Source organism: Drosophila melanogaster, chromosome 3L, assembly GCF_000001215.4.
Source record: "Drosophila melanogaster chromosome 3L".
Classification (NCBI taxonomy): domain Eukaryota; kingdom Metazoa; phylum Arthropoda; class Insecta; order Diptera; family Drosophilidae; genus Drosophila; species Drosophila melanogaster.
Window position 1 is genome coordinate 3,055,869 of NT_037436.4, and position 14,971 is coordinate 3,070,839.

The 14,971-nt window shown below is 42.4% G+C and overlaps 1 protein-coding gene across 1 annotated transcript, besides 1 other annotated feature; it reads right to left on the reverse strand.

The window, feature by feature from the left end:
- Positions 1 to 39: 39 nt before the first annotated feature.
- Positions 40 to 14,971, reverse strand: CG32486 (uncharacterized protein). Its single transcript, NM_139508.3, has 8 exons — positions 14,294 to 14,971; positions 2,198 to 2,256; positions 1,961 to 2,075; positions 1,773 to 1,896; positions 1,562 to 1,714; positions 1,125 to 1,402; positions 951 to 1,054; positions 40 to 884 (listed from the first exon to the last, which is right to left on the reverse strand). Exons 1-8 carry the CDS (start codon positions 14,669 to 14,671, stop codon positions 857 to 859), a joined length of 1,239 nt encoding a protein of 412 aa, NP_647765.1. The 5' UTR covers positions 14,672 to 14,971; the 3' UTR covers positions 40 to 856.
- Positions 5,470 to 13,996: a mobile genetic element.

Consider the following 14,971-nt stretch of genomic DNA (forward strand, 5'->3'; position numbering starts at 1 on the left):
AAAATTCAGTTGCCCCCAAGAAGAAAACAGGTGGATTTTGTTTATTAAGAAGTATCTTTATTATATATGCATTAGGTATAGTTATCATTTAACGATGCATATAAATATTACACGTACGAATGTAAGTTGTAAGCATTAAATCGTAAGAGGGTCAACAGAACGAGGATTAGACAAGATTCGAACGTGAGGACTTTTGGGGGGATCTTTGCATTTTACGGCCCGGGCTATGTGATCGTAGTTAGTCTATCGCTACGTTATATCATAGAGCGTTCTATATGCGCCTGCTTAGGGTTCGAATTTCAACTTGGTGTTGTTCTTCTTACAGTGAAAACGGAGCCGTGGACTCGAGGTCCTTGCGTCCGGACAGTTAATCTACGGCTATTTTATGGTTATTATCGGTATTATCGCGTTAGCGTGGGCTGGCTCCTTCCTGTGAGATCATTAAACGCTAGTCAAACACACATCAGTCGTCTTGTCCATCGTATCGTATCCATTTCGCCACCAGCACTAACAGTAGAGTTAACATAGCTATTGAAAGGTGTCTCCATAAAATGGCGCTATCTCATCTCATGTACAAAATGTAGCCGAATCTACACTAAACTTAGGTTACAACCTACCGCGTTACGTCTGCGTGATCTTAAACTTCATTGAAACATGAACGGGATCGGGAACGGGTTGCGGGCTATCGGGAAGCGGTTCTCGGTTAGGCCCAGGCTCGTCGTTACCGCCTCGAAGTATTACATATACATTGATAGAAAATATAAGTCAACTATATCTAGGTTTTGCACATTCAAGAGTTTGAAACAACAAACTTAAGCTAATTTGAAAATCTTAGTTCGCTGAGCAGCGAAAGCGTCTACTTGTTCAGCAGAAACATGAGCAGGCTGCAAGAGGAAGTTGTTAATATAATAAATATGCGATTTCAGCAGGCTGTTTCGATGATTACTCACCGGAAGTTAATGCCTTTGTTGGCCAGCATACGGTTGCATTCGCTGGAGCCGCTACCGCCGACTCCATCTGGCAATGGCAAGACATAGTACTCGCTTTCGGTACTCTGAAATTGCAGGACAAGAGTAAACTTATGACTAGTCGACAGTTCTTATTATTAATATTTTTATTCTCACCGTCTCGGTGAATTCATGTTTGTATATCTGCGTGGAAACTTTCATATCCGAGAACGGACCCTTCAGCGCAAAGAAATGTATGCTCATGGGCGTGCTGGTCTTGGTCTTGAGGATCAGCTGATAGGTGATGGTCCGCTCGTTGGACTGATGCGGATCGCGCTGGCTGTTGTTGATGCGCGCCTTCACCACCCACTGTTGATTGAAGGCCGAGAAGCGGGCCGTCTCATAAAAGAGCTTGTGCACGTACTCGTCTGTGCGGTAGGGTTTCATTTGGAGGTCTAAAAAGATAGAATGTAAGTACATATAACTAGAAAGCGATCGAGCGTTAGCATAACTCTGCCCGCATTTGTGTACGAGCTCAGCTACAATAACCATTAATGATTAGATTTAATTCCATAGAGCAATTAAGACAGATCTCTGTTCCGTGCTACACCCACCATTGAATATGATCTTCTCGTAGCTAAGCAAGTCAATCAGGGTGTTAAACATCTTCTTCTCCTCCTTGATCCTATCGTCGTGGGCCTCCAGGGCTGCCATTACCTCGTAGCCAGACTTCTGGGGATGCAAGCAGTTGCGCTCATGCTCGTTGGCTGCGAATTAGATGGATGATTAGTTAGTACATCCATGGGATGCGGCGAAGGCACTCACTCTCGTGGTAGGGTCCCCGCCACTGACAGCCAATGCGATGGTATTTGCACTTGGTCGGGCGCTCCTGGCACTCGTGTTGTTCATGGCGTTCGAGAGATTTGTATGGGAACTCCTTGTTGCAGAACTACAGACGAAAGCAAGCAAATTAATATCAAATGCTGGAATTGGTAAAGTATAGAACAGCTTACTTGACACTCGCTGGGCAATTCTGAGGCGGCCTTCTCCACGGCCAAGTTGCGCGACGCAGTGCTCTTAGAAATTTCCACGCGGCAATTGGGGCACGTGGCAATCTGATCGCGCAAGCTAGGGAGAGAATATATTTGAAAAAAAAAGGTCGCAAGGAACAGTAAACAGAACTCGTTAGTTGGAGTTGGTGGTGGCATTTGCAAGGATCTTAGTTTGGTTTCTAGAGTGTGGGTTCATACCGTCCATCCGCCAGCAGATGCGTGAAACAGGCGGCGCACATCAGATGGCCCATCTGGCACTGCAAATGGAAAGAGCAGAGAGAAAGGGAAAGGCGGGTTCAGTAAATTCACGACTAAGCAATCGAGCGGTAGATGGATAGAGATTGAGAACTAAAACAAAAGTGGAATGAAAATTAACCTGCAATTAAAGAAAAAAGAAGAAAAGTTTTCTATTAGTCAAAATACGGCCTTGTTGCAGAGTGCTTGTATTGTGTTTTTTATGGCTGTGGGTGGGGTGTGGTTTTTCTGGGTGGGTTCTTCGAATGAATGAATCTATTTTGGAGATGTCTTTGAGGTGAGGAAAATGGCGAGGCATTGTGTGGAGTGGAGTGGAGTTCTTGGCGGGAGGTGATGATCTGAGGTGAGGTCTGAATGTGTTTAGCTTTAGGGGCTCCGGGTTGTGTGTAGTTTCATTTTTTGGTTGAAATAAAAACGCTATTTTGTAGTTTGGTTTTATTTTGCATTCTCAAGTTTGCACTCTCCTTTGCAAATTTATTGAAATCAGTTTCACGTTTCATTTTTTGGGGTTTCTTTTTTCGTTTGTTTAGTTTAAGATACATTTCAGGGTTTAACTTTAATGCTACTATTATGAAGTCTGTTCTATGTACTTAGCATTTACGGTTACAATCTTGTTCCTTGTTTCTTTTTTGTTTTTTGTTTTTTGCGTGTGCTTACAAAGGTTACGAAATCGAGATTATTCACTTAACTAGTATTAATCATTAAAAGATTTATTTAAAAAAGGTTGCAGCAAAATCGAAATCATAAACAATTAATAGTTCTTGGTTAAATTTAGCGTAGTTATCATATCATATAAGGTGTGGTTATTTCTCTTTTTTGCGTTCAAAGCCAATTACAACGTAGTGGTGTGTGTTTTCAATTGGTTTTCGGACATGAGTTGGTTGGTCAAGCAATTTGATGAAAGGTCGGGAATAGTGGACCGATAAAAAAAAACCAGATAAAGTCGAAAACCCCGCAGTGAAATACTCAACCCCGCCGCTGCTGTAAGAAGCCTTCATAAAAATCGCCGCATGCGTTTATTTACAATTCAGTTGTGTGGAATGCGGGCCCGTTTTTCTCATTTTGGAATTTCTATATCTATTTTGGGAAATATTCAGCTTCGGAGGAGGCAAGCGATAGTCCCTCGGCACTATTTGTGGACGGAGTCGCGAGTTTCGAGCGATAAGCAATGCTTTTCTTGTGTATCTGGTGCACAAAACAAAATTTTCAGTCTCGGGGATCGTCCCGAAAATTTCAAGCAAACACAAATAAATATATACGGGTTTCACCGATATCATTGTACTTTTGTCTAGACTGCAGATATGAAACCCAAAACGGAAAGTATAAAATAACTCCCCCTTAAAAATATGTGCATTATGTATAAATTTGAGCGTCAAAACAGCAAACGTCACTACAAACTCATGTTATCAAATGTTGGGGCATGACAAAAATTCCAAATCTAGTTTTTTGTTGGGTCATTTGTGAGAGATCTTTTGACTTTCAAAACGAATTTTTCTCTGTGCTCTTTGTGTATCTTTGAGACATCCGAGCATTCGAGTGTTTCACTGTATCTCTGCAGTTGAATGAACCCATGAATTCGTGTTCTTTGATTGGCAATTTATGACCTAGACTAACTGCAGGCAGCAGCTGCTGGCAATTGGATTGTTTAATGGAAAATCCTTGGGATCTACAATGGAGTTTAACTCGTTTCATCGTTTTCCCCACCGATGATGACAATAACACAGAAAGCAGAAAGACGCAGACACAACAAAACCCAGCTGATGGTGTTTTTCTAGATAGAGAGTGGAAACAGAAGAAGAACGTCAACAGTGTGTATAAAAGGAAATCGCCCAAAAGATCAACGGCAGCGGAAAAGAGAACTCAGGTGTGTTTTCAGGTATACCTTTCCCCCACAGACACATGCACTTGGAACCCGAACTGGAAAAACGAGTTATGTCCAGATTACAGGTCTTAGAACCTGCAGCTAGCTGATTCCACAAATTCATCAGCAATTGCCGAGGCATCACTGCACTTCCAATAACGAATATGCGTAGCACACACTCTTTTCTTGTCTTTTTTTTACTACGTATTTGAAATCGGCAAGACTGCCGTTTCAATTTTCCCCAGGCCTCGAACAGCTGATTTGGCCACGACATTGGCGAGAGCGAGACAACAACAGCAACGCAGTGGCAAAAGCAAAACAATAACAGAGAGCAAAAATCAGAAAGTGCGTGTGTGTGCGTGTGTGCAGGGTGCACAAACATACATACGGAGAGGCAGACAGACAGACAAGCAGTCCCATGAAGAGGAGTGGAAATGAAAAAAAGATGAAAACAATCGGGAATTATTTTAGCTAATTAGTAGTTTCTTCGGGTTTCCGCGAGTTCCTTCTTTCCATTTTGTGTGAATCATTCCACTGTGGTTCGCTCACGTTTTTTGGGTATAGAAAGAAACGTTCATTTGATTTTTCTGTGTGGGTCAGCAGTTCTTTTTCATTGTACCGTAATACAAAACCGATTTCAATGACGCAGTTACGGCTGCCTTGGCACATGTGTGTTAGAGAAAGAGAGCAATGTCAACCCACACATACGCCTTACGTAAAAGATCTGTGGGCGCACACAATCGCAGTAGGAAGGGGGTCGGGGGCCATGAGGGCCCTGCTAAGTTGGGCTACTATTATTAGAGGCTAGAGAGTCAATAAGCAAAACCTTGCTTACTATTTAATCGATATTACGTTAGTTATTTATATAGGCTTAGGCCCCCTCGCTGCACTTTGGCCTACGCCCCTGCCTTTGCTCTTGGAGACAGTTGTGTATTTGTGCATTAAACTCAATCAACGTCAGTTACAGCAACAATGACGACGCCTGCGAAAGCGTGAATGAAAAGGAATGCGGGACCTGGCCCAAGAATCGAATAAATGAATAAACGAACGAGGAAGCACAATTAAGGGAATGAAATGCTGGAATTGCTCTGCTGATTTCTTCCCACTTAAAATAGGCCAATGGGGGAAGACATAATACGGACTCCTATGACGCAATACAGAAAATCTGCAGTAAGTGTTACTGCGCAAAAGAGAGTGAGTGAGGGGAAGGGGATAGAGCGATGGGGGGGGGTCATAATTTATAGTGTGAAATGCAACGGTTCAATTTGGGGGGTTGTTTTCTAAAACGCAATAAAACTGCATTAGTTGGCTGCGAGTGCGAGAGGGTCGGCCTGCTTATGCTGCGGTTGCGCCCGAGTTACCACCCCACCCCCTAAACCCCCACGCCTCTAAACAAATCATCGGACACTCAACCGGGAAGACGGCAACTGGAACACCGCATCCGGCCGAATGCTGACATTCCGGCCGAATGCTGACATTACACAAAAGTCGCACTGCAACATTGTCCCCAGCTAGCCAGCCACATGCCGAGTCGGCATGTTCATTATGCTTACAATTAAGAACCTATGTACTTATGTATAAGACGAAAACGGAGGACTCGAGTAGCCACTCTCTGACAATAAACTTCATACTGATTTTGAACTTCAAGAAAGTCAGTCGTATTCTTTATTGGAAATCTTCACACTACAACTATCTGCTGAAACTTAAAAACCTTCATACATTTACACATCATATCTTCACAAAAGGCTCCACCCTCGATCACGGACTTAACTGGCGCAGCCGGTAGGATGTCCTACCTATTAATAATTACCTACCTGTAAGTAAACATGTAAGAAACGAAACAAACTATATGCAAGATGTCGACTGAAAGTGACTAGGAACAAATTTTTATAAAACAAAATTGAAGTTGTGAAGTACCAAATGAAACTCAAACATATATTCAAACACAGGAAAAAAAAAGAGAGAGGAAAAATGTAAAATAAATAAATATACAAAAAAAAAGTGCAAGTGTACCGTACTGCCGCGCTGACGTGGAATCTATCGCTGATCATCACGCCATCGGTATGTCCATACTCTGCCGAACGTCATAATTTTTTTAAAAAAGTGCAAGTGTACCGTACTGCCGCACTGACGTGGAATCTATCGCTGATCATCACGCCATCGGTATGTCCATACTCTGCCGAACGTCATAATTTTTATAAAAAAGTGCAAGTGTACCGTACTGCCGCGCTGACGTGGAATCTATCGCTGATCATCACGCCATCGGTATGTCCATACTCTGCCAAACGTCATAATTTTTATAAAAAAGTGCAAGTGTACCGTACTGCCGCGCTGACGTGGAATCTATCGCTGATCATCACGCCATCGGTATGTCCATACTCTGCCAAACGTCATAATTTTTATAAAAAAAGTGCAAGTGTACCGTACTGCTGCGCTGACGTGGAATCTATCGCTGATCACCACGCCATCGGTATGTCCATACTCTGCCAAACGTCATAAGTTTTTATAAAAAAAAAAGAGTGCAAGTGTACCGTACTGCCGCGCTGACGTGGAATCTATCGCTGATCATCACGTCATCGGCACTTACATACGCTGGCCAACGCATCGCCAAAGCCTCTATATACACTTATATATGTGAGCATACAATATCAACTACAATCCAATACATCCACGTACTGTACCGCCTCGTTGGCATGGAATCAAACGCTGATCACCATGCCACCGTGGTAAACAAACAAAGCACCAAAGCCTCTCTAATACATTGTACACTCAAAACGCACACTGCCATACGTCGGCGAAAAATCAAAACATAAGCAAAAATCATTTCAAACCAAGCGAGGCTCATTCTGCGTACCACAACGACAACGACACTGCATGTGTAGTGGCGCACCCATGTCTGGGTAGCCGAGGTAAGGGGAAAACGCTTGAGTATCGTCAAGTGTTCTTGCCTTTCACTCTTCTACAATGGGTTGCTACGCTCATGTATTGCACATTCAAAATAACCAAAACAAATGTACTAAAGAAGTCGACATATACAGATATATTTTGTTTCCTTTCATTGTGTAATTTTGTATATCAAACAAATACTAATACCAATCACATTGCAGAATATAAAAGGGAAAATATAAAGCCAAAGACAGACACCCATACACTCTAGTAAACAAGAAATTTGTTCATTATTTTTCAATCATACATAATATACTAAGTAACCTCAAATTTAATGTCAAAAAAGTTCGTTTACAACCTTAGGAAAACTACACGTTCAGTTGTTGGAGTTCCACCAAACACTAATAGGCCCCCACATCCCGTTAGACGTCCTGACTCCCTTCTCCCGATTTCGGAAGAACCCAAATCAATATCTTCCCAAACCCCCAATATGGACTCGGGAAACGATTCTGCCCGCCCCACTCCATCCCCTCTGGCGCCCACTGTCAGTGGTATTAGCTCCTTAATTTCAACTACGTTCAAGCCTAAAGATATCATGGCATTTGTTGAGCATTTGCCAACCTTTGATGGTACACCTCGTCTATTGGACAGGTTTATCACTAGCGTAGAAGAAATCCTGATGCTCATCAGGGGAGCTGACCAAACACCGTATGGCCTGCTTACTCTGAGGACCATCAGGAACAAAATCATTGATAGGGCCGACGAAGCCTTGGAACTGGCAAATACCCCCTTGGTTTGGGATGAGATTAAAAGCAATCTCATCCGCCTCTACTCGAGCAAGAAAAGCGAGGCCAACTTGTTAAGCGAGCTTAACACATTTTCGGACAACCTGACCTTGGGCCAACTGTTCTTTGGTATATCAAAGGTGAGAAGCCAACTCTTCTCCATACTCAAAAACAGCGAACACAACAACACTGTTGTAGATGCAAAAAAGGTTGTCTACAACGAGGTTTGTCTCAATGCTTTTATGACTGGTTTGAAGGAACCTCTCAAGACTTTCGTCAGGATAAAGTCCCCTTCTACACTTGAACAGGCGTACGAGCAATGCCAAATAGAGCAGACCTTATATAGGGCACAAAACAAGCGAACCAACAGACCAGAGCAGGGACCCAATGGATCAGACAATAAAACCTACCGAAATAGCTACGACAGCAATTACCGCAGCGGACGTAACGACCGAAATGACCGTAGGGGACCCTACTCTAACTCTAACTCTAACTCTAACTCTGGCCAAAATAGACCATTTAATTCACACAATCGCACACCCCAATCCGGCACCAAGGACAACCGGGCCAATACATCAAACCCCTTTCGAGCACCTTCACATAGTTTGAATAATATAGAGGAGAACCCTCAACCTGATTCGAATTTTCAGCAAACGGCCTCGGGAAACCAACAGGGTACATAAGCCCAGCCACGCACAACCCCTCGCTTCCTTTTATAAAAATCAAACTATCCCAGACAAACCCCCTGAAGTTTTTAATTGACACAGGCTCTACACACTCCTTCATCGACCCAAAATATGTCGACCCTAGGAACTGTGTGACCTTAGATACGCCCATAACACTCAAAACAGCCCTGAACAGTTTTAAAATATATCAAAACGTCTCTATACCATTTCCACCGGAATTCCAAATCACGGGCAAAATGACCCTTCTACCTTTCAAGTTCCACTCTTATTTTGACGGATTGATAGGAATGGACTTATTATCTTACCTAAAAACAGAAATAGATTTACTTAACCTAAATCTAAAAACCCCAAGTACCATTATACCCTTATGGACCCACAGTAACTCAACTTCAAACGTATTTAATATCTCTGGACATACGAAAACTATTTTGCCACTACCAGTGGAAACCAAACAGGGCGACTTCTACATCGATTCAATTACAATCAATGATGACTTAATAATATCAGACGGGATTTATAATGCCCAAAACAATATTGCTAATTTCGTTATCACAAACTATAGCGAGAGGGATCAGTTATTGTACCTCGAGAGCCCGATAAAAGGCATGCCATACTCCACGGCCAACAATGTTGAACTTTTCAGTATCACTTCAGACACCCCACAGCCCCAAAACTCCGCAGCGTCGTTACAAGCCCTTGGCGTCGATCACCTCTCCTCTGAAGAGAAACAAAGCCTACTTTCACTTTGCAAAAGTTATCTAGATATCTTCTACAATGAAGACAAATCATTGACCTTCACCAACAAGATTACACACACGATTAAAACCACGGACGACACCCCCATTCATACAAAATCTTATAGATATCCTTACATTCATAAAGAGGAGGTCAAAAAACAAATAGAGGCAATGTTAAATCAGGACATTATCAAATCCAGTTATTCCCCGTGGAGCGCCCCCGTCTGGGTCGTCCCAAAGAAAATCACTCCTACGGGAGAGCAAAAATGGCGTCTAGTTATCGATTATAGAAAACTCAACGAGAAGACTATATCCGATAGATATCCAATACCTAACATCGCGGATATCTTAGACAGATTGGGCAAAGCCAAATATTTCTCCACACTTGATCTGGCAAGTGGATTCCATCAGATAGAAATGAATCCCGACGACACACCCAAAACTGCATTTACAGTAGAGGGGGGCCACTACGAGTTCATTAGAATGCCGTTTGGCCTCAAAAATGCCCCAGCCACATTCCAAAGGGTGATGGACAATATTTTTGGAGACCTTATCGGAACTATCTGCCTAGTTTACCTAGATGATATAATAATTTTCTCAACCTCCTTACAAGAACACTTCATACACTTGAAAACTATTTTTGGAAGACTCAGATCTGCCAACTTTAAAGTCCAACTCACAAAATCCTACTTCCTCAGGCGGGAGACAGAATTCCTTGGCCACATCGTTTCACAAGAAGGTGTTAGGCCAAATCCCAATAAGATCGAAGCTATAAAAAACTTTCCATGTCCCCACAGTAAAAAGTCAATTAAGTCTTTCCTAGGCTTGTTGGGATATTACAGAAAATTTATCAGAGATTTTGCGAGACTTACCCAACCCATGACACAAAAATTAAGGGGAAACAATAAATCGATCATAATAGATGATGAATTCAAAAAGGCCTTTGAATATTGCAAAACCTTACTGTCTAACGACCCAATCCTCCAATACCCGGACTTTACAAAACCTTTCACACTAACCACGGACGCAAGTAATTTCGCAATAGGAGCTGTCCTATCCCAAGGTCCGGTGCATAGTGATAGGCCCGTATGTTTTGCTAGTAGAACCTTGTCGGCTGCGGAAACAAATTATTCCACAATTGAGAAGGAAATGCTGGCCATTATATGGGCGGTCCAATACTTCAGACCCTACCTCTTTGGCAGGAGATTCACTATAATCACCGATCACAAACCACTAACTTGGTTAATGAATTTCAAACAACCAAATTCTAAAATAGTTAGGTGGAGACTCCAGCTTCAGGAGTACGATTTCGAAGTCGTCTACAAGAAAGGCTCTCAAAATGTAATTGCTGATGCTCTCAGTAGACCAGAGGCCTCTGTCAACCATAACGAAGCCCTATCAATTCCTCAAAATGTTTGCCCCATCTCAGAGAAACCCCTTAATGATTTTAATATTCAGCTCCTGTTCAAAATAACCCCAGATACAAATAACGCCACACTGACCCCGTTTAAACACAAACTTAGGAGGGAATTCTGTAAACCCAATTTTCAGTATGACGACGTAGTTTGCATTCTTAGGCAGTCGTTAAAACCAAACAAGACATGCGCGGTATTTGCCCCCGACCACATTTTTCAAATGGTGGAACAAGCCTACCAAACCTACTTCTCAGCCCACAGTCAATTTAAACTCATTAGATGTTTGATCTTCCTCCCCGAAATTACTGATAGTACGGAGATCGAAAAAATTATAACCGACTATCACTATAATAGTAACCATCGAGGGATCGATGAAACATATTTACACATAAAACGACAACAGTTCTTCCCACATATGAAGGAGAGAATAACTCAGTTAATTCGAAAATGTGAAACATGTTTAAAATTAAAATACGACAGACAACCTCAAAAGATCACTTACCAAATATCCGAACTACCTTCAAAACCGTTGGACATCTTACATATAGACATTTATACTATTAACAAAAATTATAACCTTACTATTATCGATAAATTTTCTAAATTTGCGGCTGCCTACCCTATAACTAATAGGAATTGCATTAACGTAGTTAAAGCCTTAAAACATTTCATTTCCCAATTTGGTATTCCCAAAAAGCTGATCTATGATCAGGGAGCAGAATTCGCTAGCGATATGTTCAATAAGTTCTGCACTCAATTTAACATTGACCTACACGTTACGTCCTTTCAACAATCCTCTAGTAACTCTCCCGTTGAACGGCTTCACTCGACACTAACTGAGATTTACAGAATAATACTTGACGTCAGGAAACAACAGAAACTCAGTAGCGAGCATGACGAGATAATGTCCGAAACCCTAATCACATATAATAACGCTATTCATTCTGCAACTAAACATACCCCCTTTGAACTATTTAACGGACGTACTCATATATTCAACCAAACAATCCAGTTCAATAACGAACACGACTACTTAACGAAATTAAATGAATTTCGCGAGAAGTTGTACCCCCTCATCACGGACAAACTTTCAAATGACGTAGTTAGGAGAACCCTAAAATTAAATGAAACCCGAACAGACCCCGTAGACCTACAACCAGACACTTTAGTCCTTAGGAAGGAAAACAGACGTAATAAGATTACACCCAGGTTTTCGATTCACAAAGTCAAACACGACAAAGGTCATACATTGATAACTGCTAGGAATCAAAAACTACACAAATCAAAAATTCGAAAAACAGTTTTGAAAAAAGACAAAAGCAACAACGTACCCAACACTGATAATAACTGACCCCACTACCTCTTAACTTACCATTTCAGGTTCACCCTTGTGCCAACTCAGGCTATCCATGTCCATTATTTAAATGATAACGCCCCTATAGCCAAGATAGAACTAGGGAAAGCCTTACTAATTGAGAGGTACAAAATAATTAGTCATGTAATCAACCTACAAGACTACAGCAGATGTATGGAACAATTCCATCTGACCATTAATAAATTTAACCCCGATTCCACGTTGACGGACTCCGTCACAATTTTAAAAACCAAATTAACCCAAGCCCAAGTAAAGCTCAAAGCCCTTACACCTTCATATAGAAACAAACGGGGTTTGATTAACGGATTGGGGAGTCTAGTAAAGGTGGTTACCGGCAACATGGATGCCAACGACAATAAAGAAATACATGAAGAACTTGACAATATAAAGAAAAATTCCGAAGTCAGTAACGACAATCTCCAAAAACAAGTAATGTTTAACAACGAAATACTTATCCGGTTCGAAAATATCACGGACCATATAAATAATGAACAAATTTTGATAAGTAAATTCTTTGATACCTCACAAAACAAAATATACAAACACTTAAACTTACAAGATACCCTTCTGGAAGAAATACAATATTTAAATAGGATTAATTATAACATAGAATTATTCATTAACCACCTAAACGACATAACAGAAAGTATGCTATTGGCGAAAATAAATATAATTCCCAAGTTCATCCTAAATGAACAAGAAATGGATAAAATAAAAACAATACTGGAAAAACAAAATATCACAGTCAAAAATGAACAAAGTATATACAATTTCCTACAAATGAATACACTAAATTACGAACAAAAGATTATTTTTAATATCAAAGTCCCAATTTTTAAACAACCTTTTCATACCCTCGCCAGACTAGTTCCATTACCAATAAATAACACATATTTTGTAATAACCCCAAATTACCTAGCTTATAATATTAATAATAAGAAATTTCATATGACCCGTAAATGCCCCAAACTGGATAATACATTCTTGTGCGACGAGAACTTCTACGTTGATACACCACAGAACAACACATGCCTGGAACACCTTTTGAACGGAGAAAACAGTTCCTGCGATGTACGGGAAACCGGCCCCATCACCGACGTGTTCGAGGCAGAGAGAGGTTACATCTTCGCATTCAACGTGAACAAACTGAAGGTATCCCTAACAAACGGCTCCGAGCTCTCAATAATGGGGTCAGCCATCATCAGATACATTAACGAAACAATACAGATTAACGGTATCGATTACGACGGCACGGTTGACACGTTCCCTGAACAGACGGATTTTGATCTTCCCCCCATGCGAAAAGTAACTAGGAATACCACTATTACGGTACTAAGCCTAGAAAAACTGCACCTCGAAGCCACCCAAACAATGGATAAAATCCTGGCCGTCCATCACAATACTATACAGCACACCTGGACACTCTACACTCTGCTCGGATTGGTAACGTTCCTAGCAGTCATCTTATGGCTGCACCGACGAACGAAACACATCGTCCACATCCACGAGGATCATCACGTACCAATCTACGCGTCATCCATACCTTCGCTATGGCCGTCACTTCGAACTGGGGGGGGAGGAGTTACCACCCCACCCCCTAAACCCCCACGCCTCTAAACAAATCATCGGACACTCAACCGGGAAGACGGCAACTGGAACACCGCATCCGGCCGAATGCTGACATTCCGGCCGAATGCTGACATTACACAAAAGTCGCACTGCAACATTGTCCCCAGCTAGCCAGCCACATGCCGAGTCGGCATGTTCATTATGCTTACAATTAAGAACCTATGTACTTATGTATAAGACGAAAACGGAGGACTCGAGTAGCCACTCTCTGACAATAAACTTCATACTGATTTTGAACTTCAAGAAAGTCAGTCGTATTCTTTATTGGAAATCTTCACACTACAACTATCTGCTGAAACTTAAAAACCTTCATACATTTACACATCATATCTTCACAAAAGGCTCCACCCTCGATCACGGACTTAACTCCCGCCCTCGCTCCCCCTCGCACTCTTTCAATGTTTTCAAGGCGAATAATGCAAGAGCGCCCCAGCTAGACGTCTCGCTCTCGCACAGCTGTGTCTTGCTAGGGTGGAGAGAGGGAGAGAGGTGTTTTACTCTTACAGCTGAGCTGCCACGATTTGTTTGTATACAGAATGAGGCGCACACACACACGCGCACTTGCTGTTTTTCTTCTTTCGCTTTTAAAGCTCTTACTTCCTTTTTTTGATTCTAGTTTACAAGGGCTTATAGTTCAAGCCGCTGTAAATAATCCAAAAACTCACCTGGTACATGGCCGTCTTGGGCAAATCCAGGCAGACGGCACAGCACAGGGCATTGGAGATGCGGTGGGCCAGCTTTTCGTGCATTCCCGAGGCGGCTGCGGCACTGGAAAGCAAGCTGCTGCCGCTGCTGCTGGTGGCACCACCGCCCCCTCCGTCCAACAACTGTTTCTTGGCCGGCGGTTCTCCGCTGCCCTGCGTGTCCAGCGGCACGCCCACCACATTGCCGCCGCCCACCGACGAGGAGGACGACGATGTGGAAGAGGAAGAGGCCGAGGAGGCGGAGCTGGTCGTGGCCACCGCCTGGTTGTCGCCCAGGAGCGGTAGGTTCGAGGACGACGGCGGCTGTTGGACCGCCGAACTGGAGGATTCCACCGACATGATTGGAAATTTTCTTGGAATAATGTTTGTTGTGTTTTTCTTTGCCACTCGCTTCGTACACAAACTCCCACACACACGACCACTAAACTACTACACACACACAAGCAATACCCAGTTTGCTCTCTCTCTCTTTCGCTCGCACACTAAGTATGGCACTTTCTTTCAATTGCCACCTTTCCCCGCTGTCCGTGTCGTGTCGTTCTCTTCTGTGTTCTTCCGTTCTGTTCTGTTTGCAAGCTTTTTGTCCGCCGACACGTCCGCTCGCCAAAAAATTTGTTGTCTTTCTAGAGAGTGTTGTGC

What these genes read in the sequence shown, in the direction of transcription:
- CG32486 (NM_139508.3), bottom strand. Translation starts at nt 14,671, where the DNA reads ATGTCGGTGGAATCCTCCAGTTCGGCGGTCCAACAGCCGCCGTCGTCC. An exon ending in CATCTGCTGGCGGATGGACG is followed by an intron (nt 2,076 to 2,197) that starts GTATGAACCCAC and finishes TTCTCTCCCTAG; the next exon opens with CTTGCGCGATCAGATTGCCA. An exon ending in CGAGAAGATCATATTCAATG is followed by an intron (nt 1,403 to 1,561) that starts GTGGGTGTAGCA and finishes CTATCTTTTTAG; the next exon opens with ACCTCCAAATGAAACCCTAC.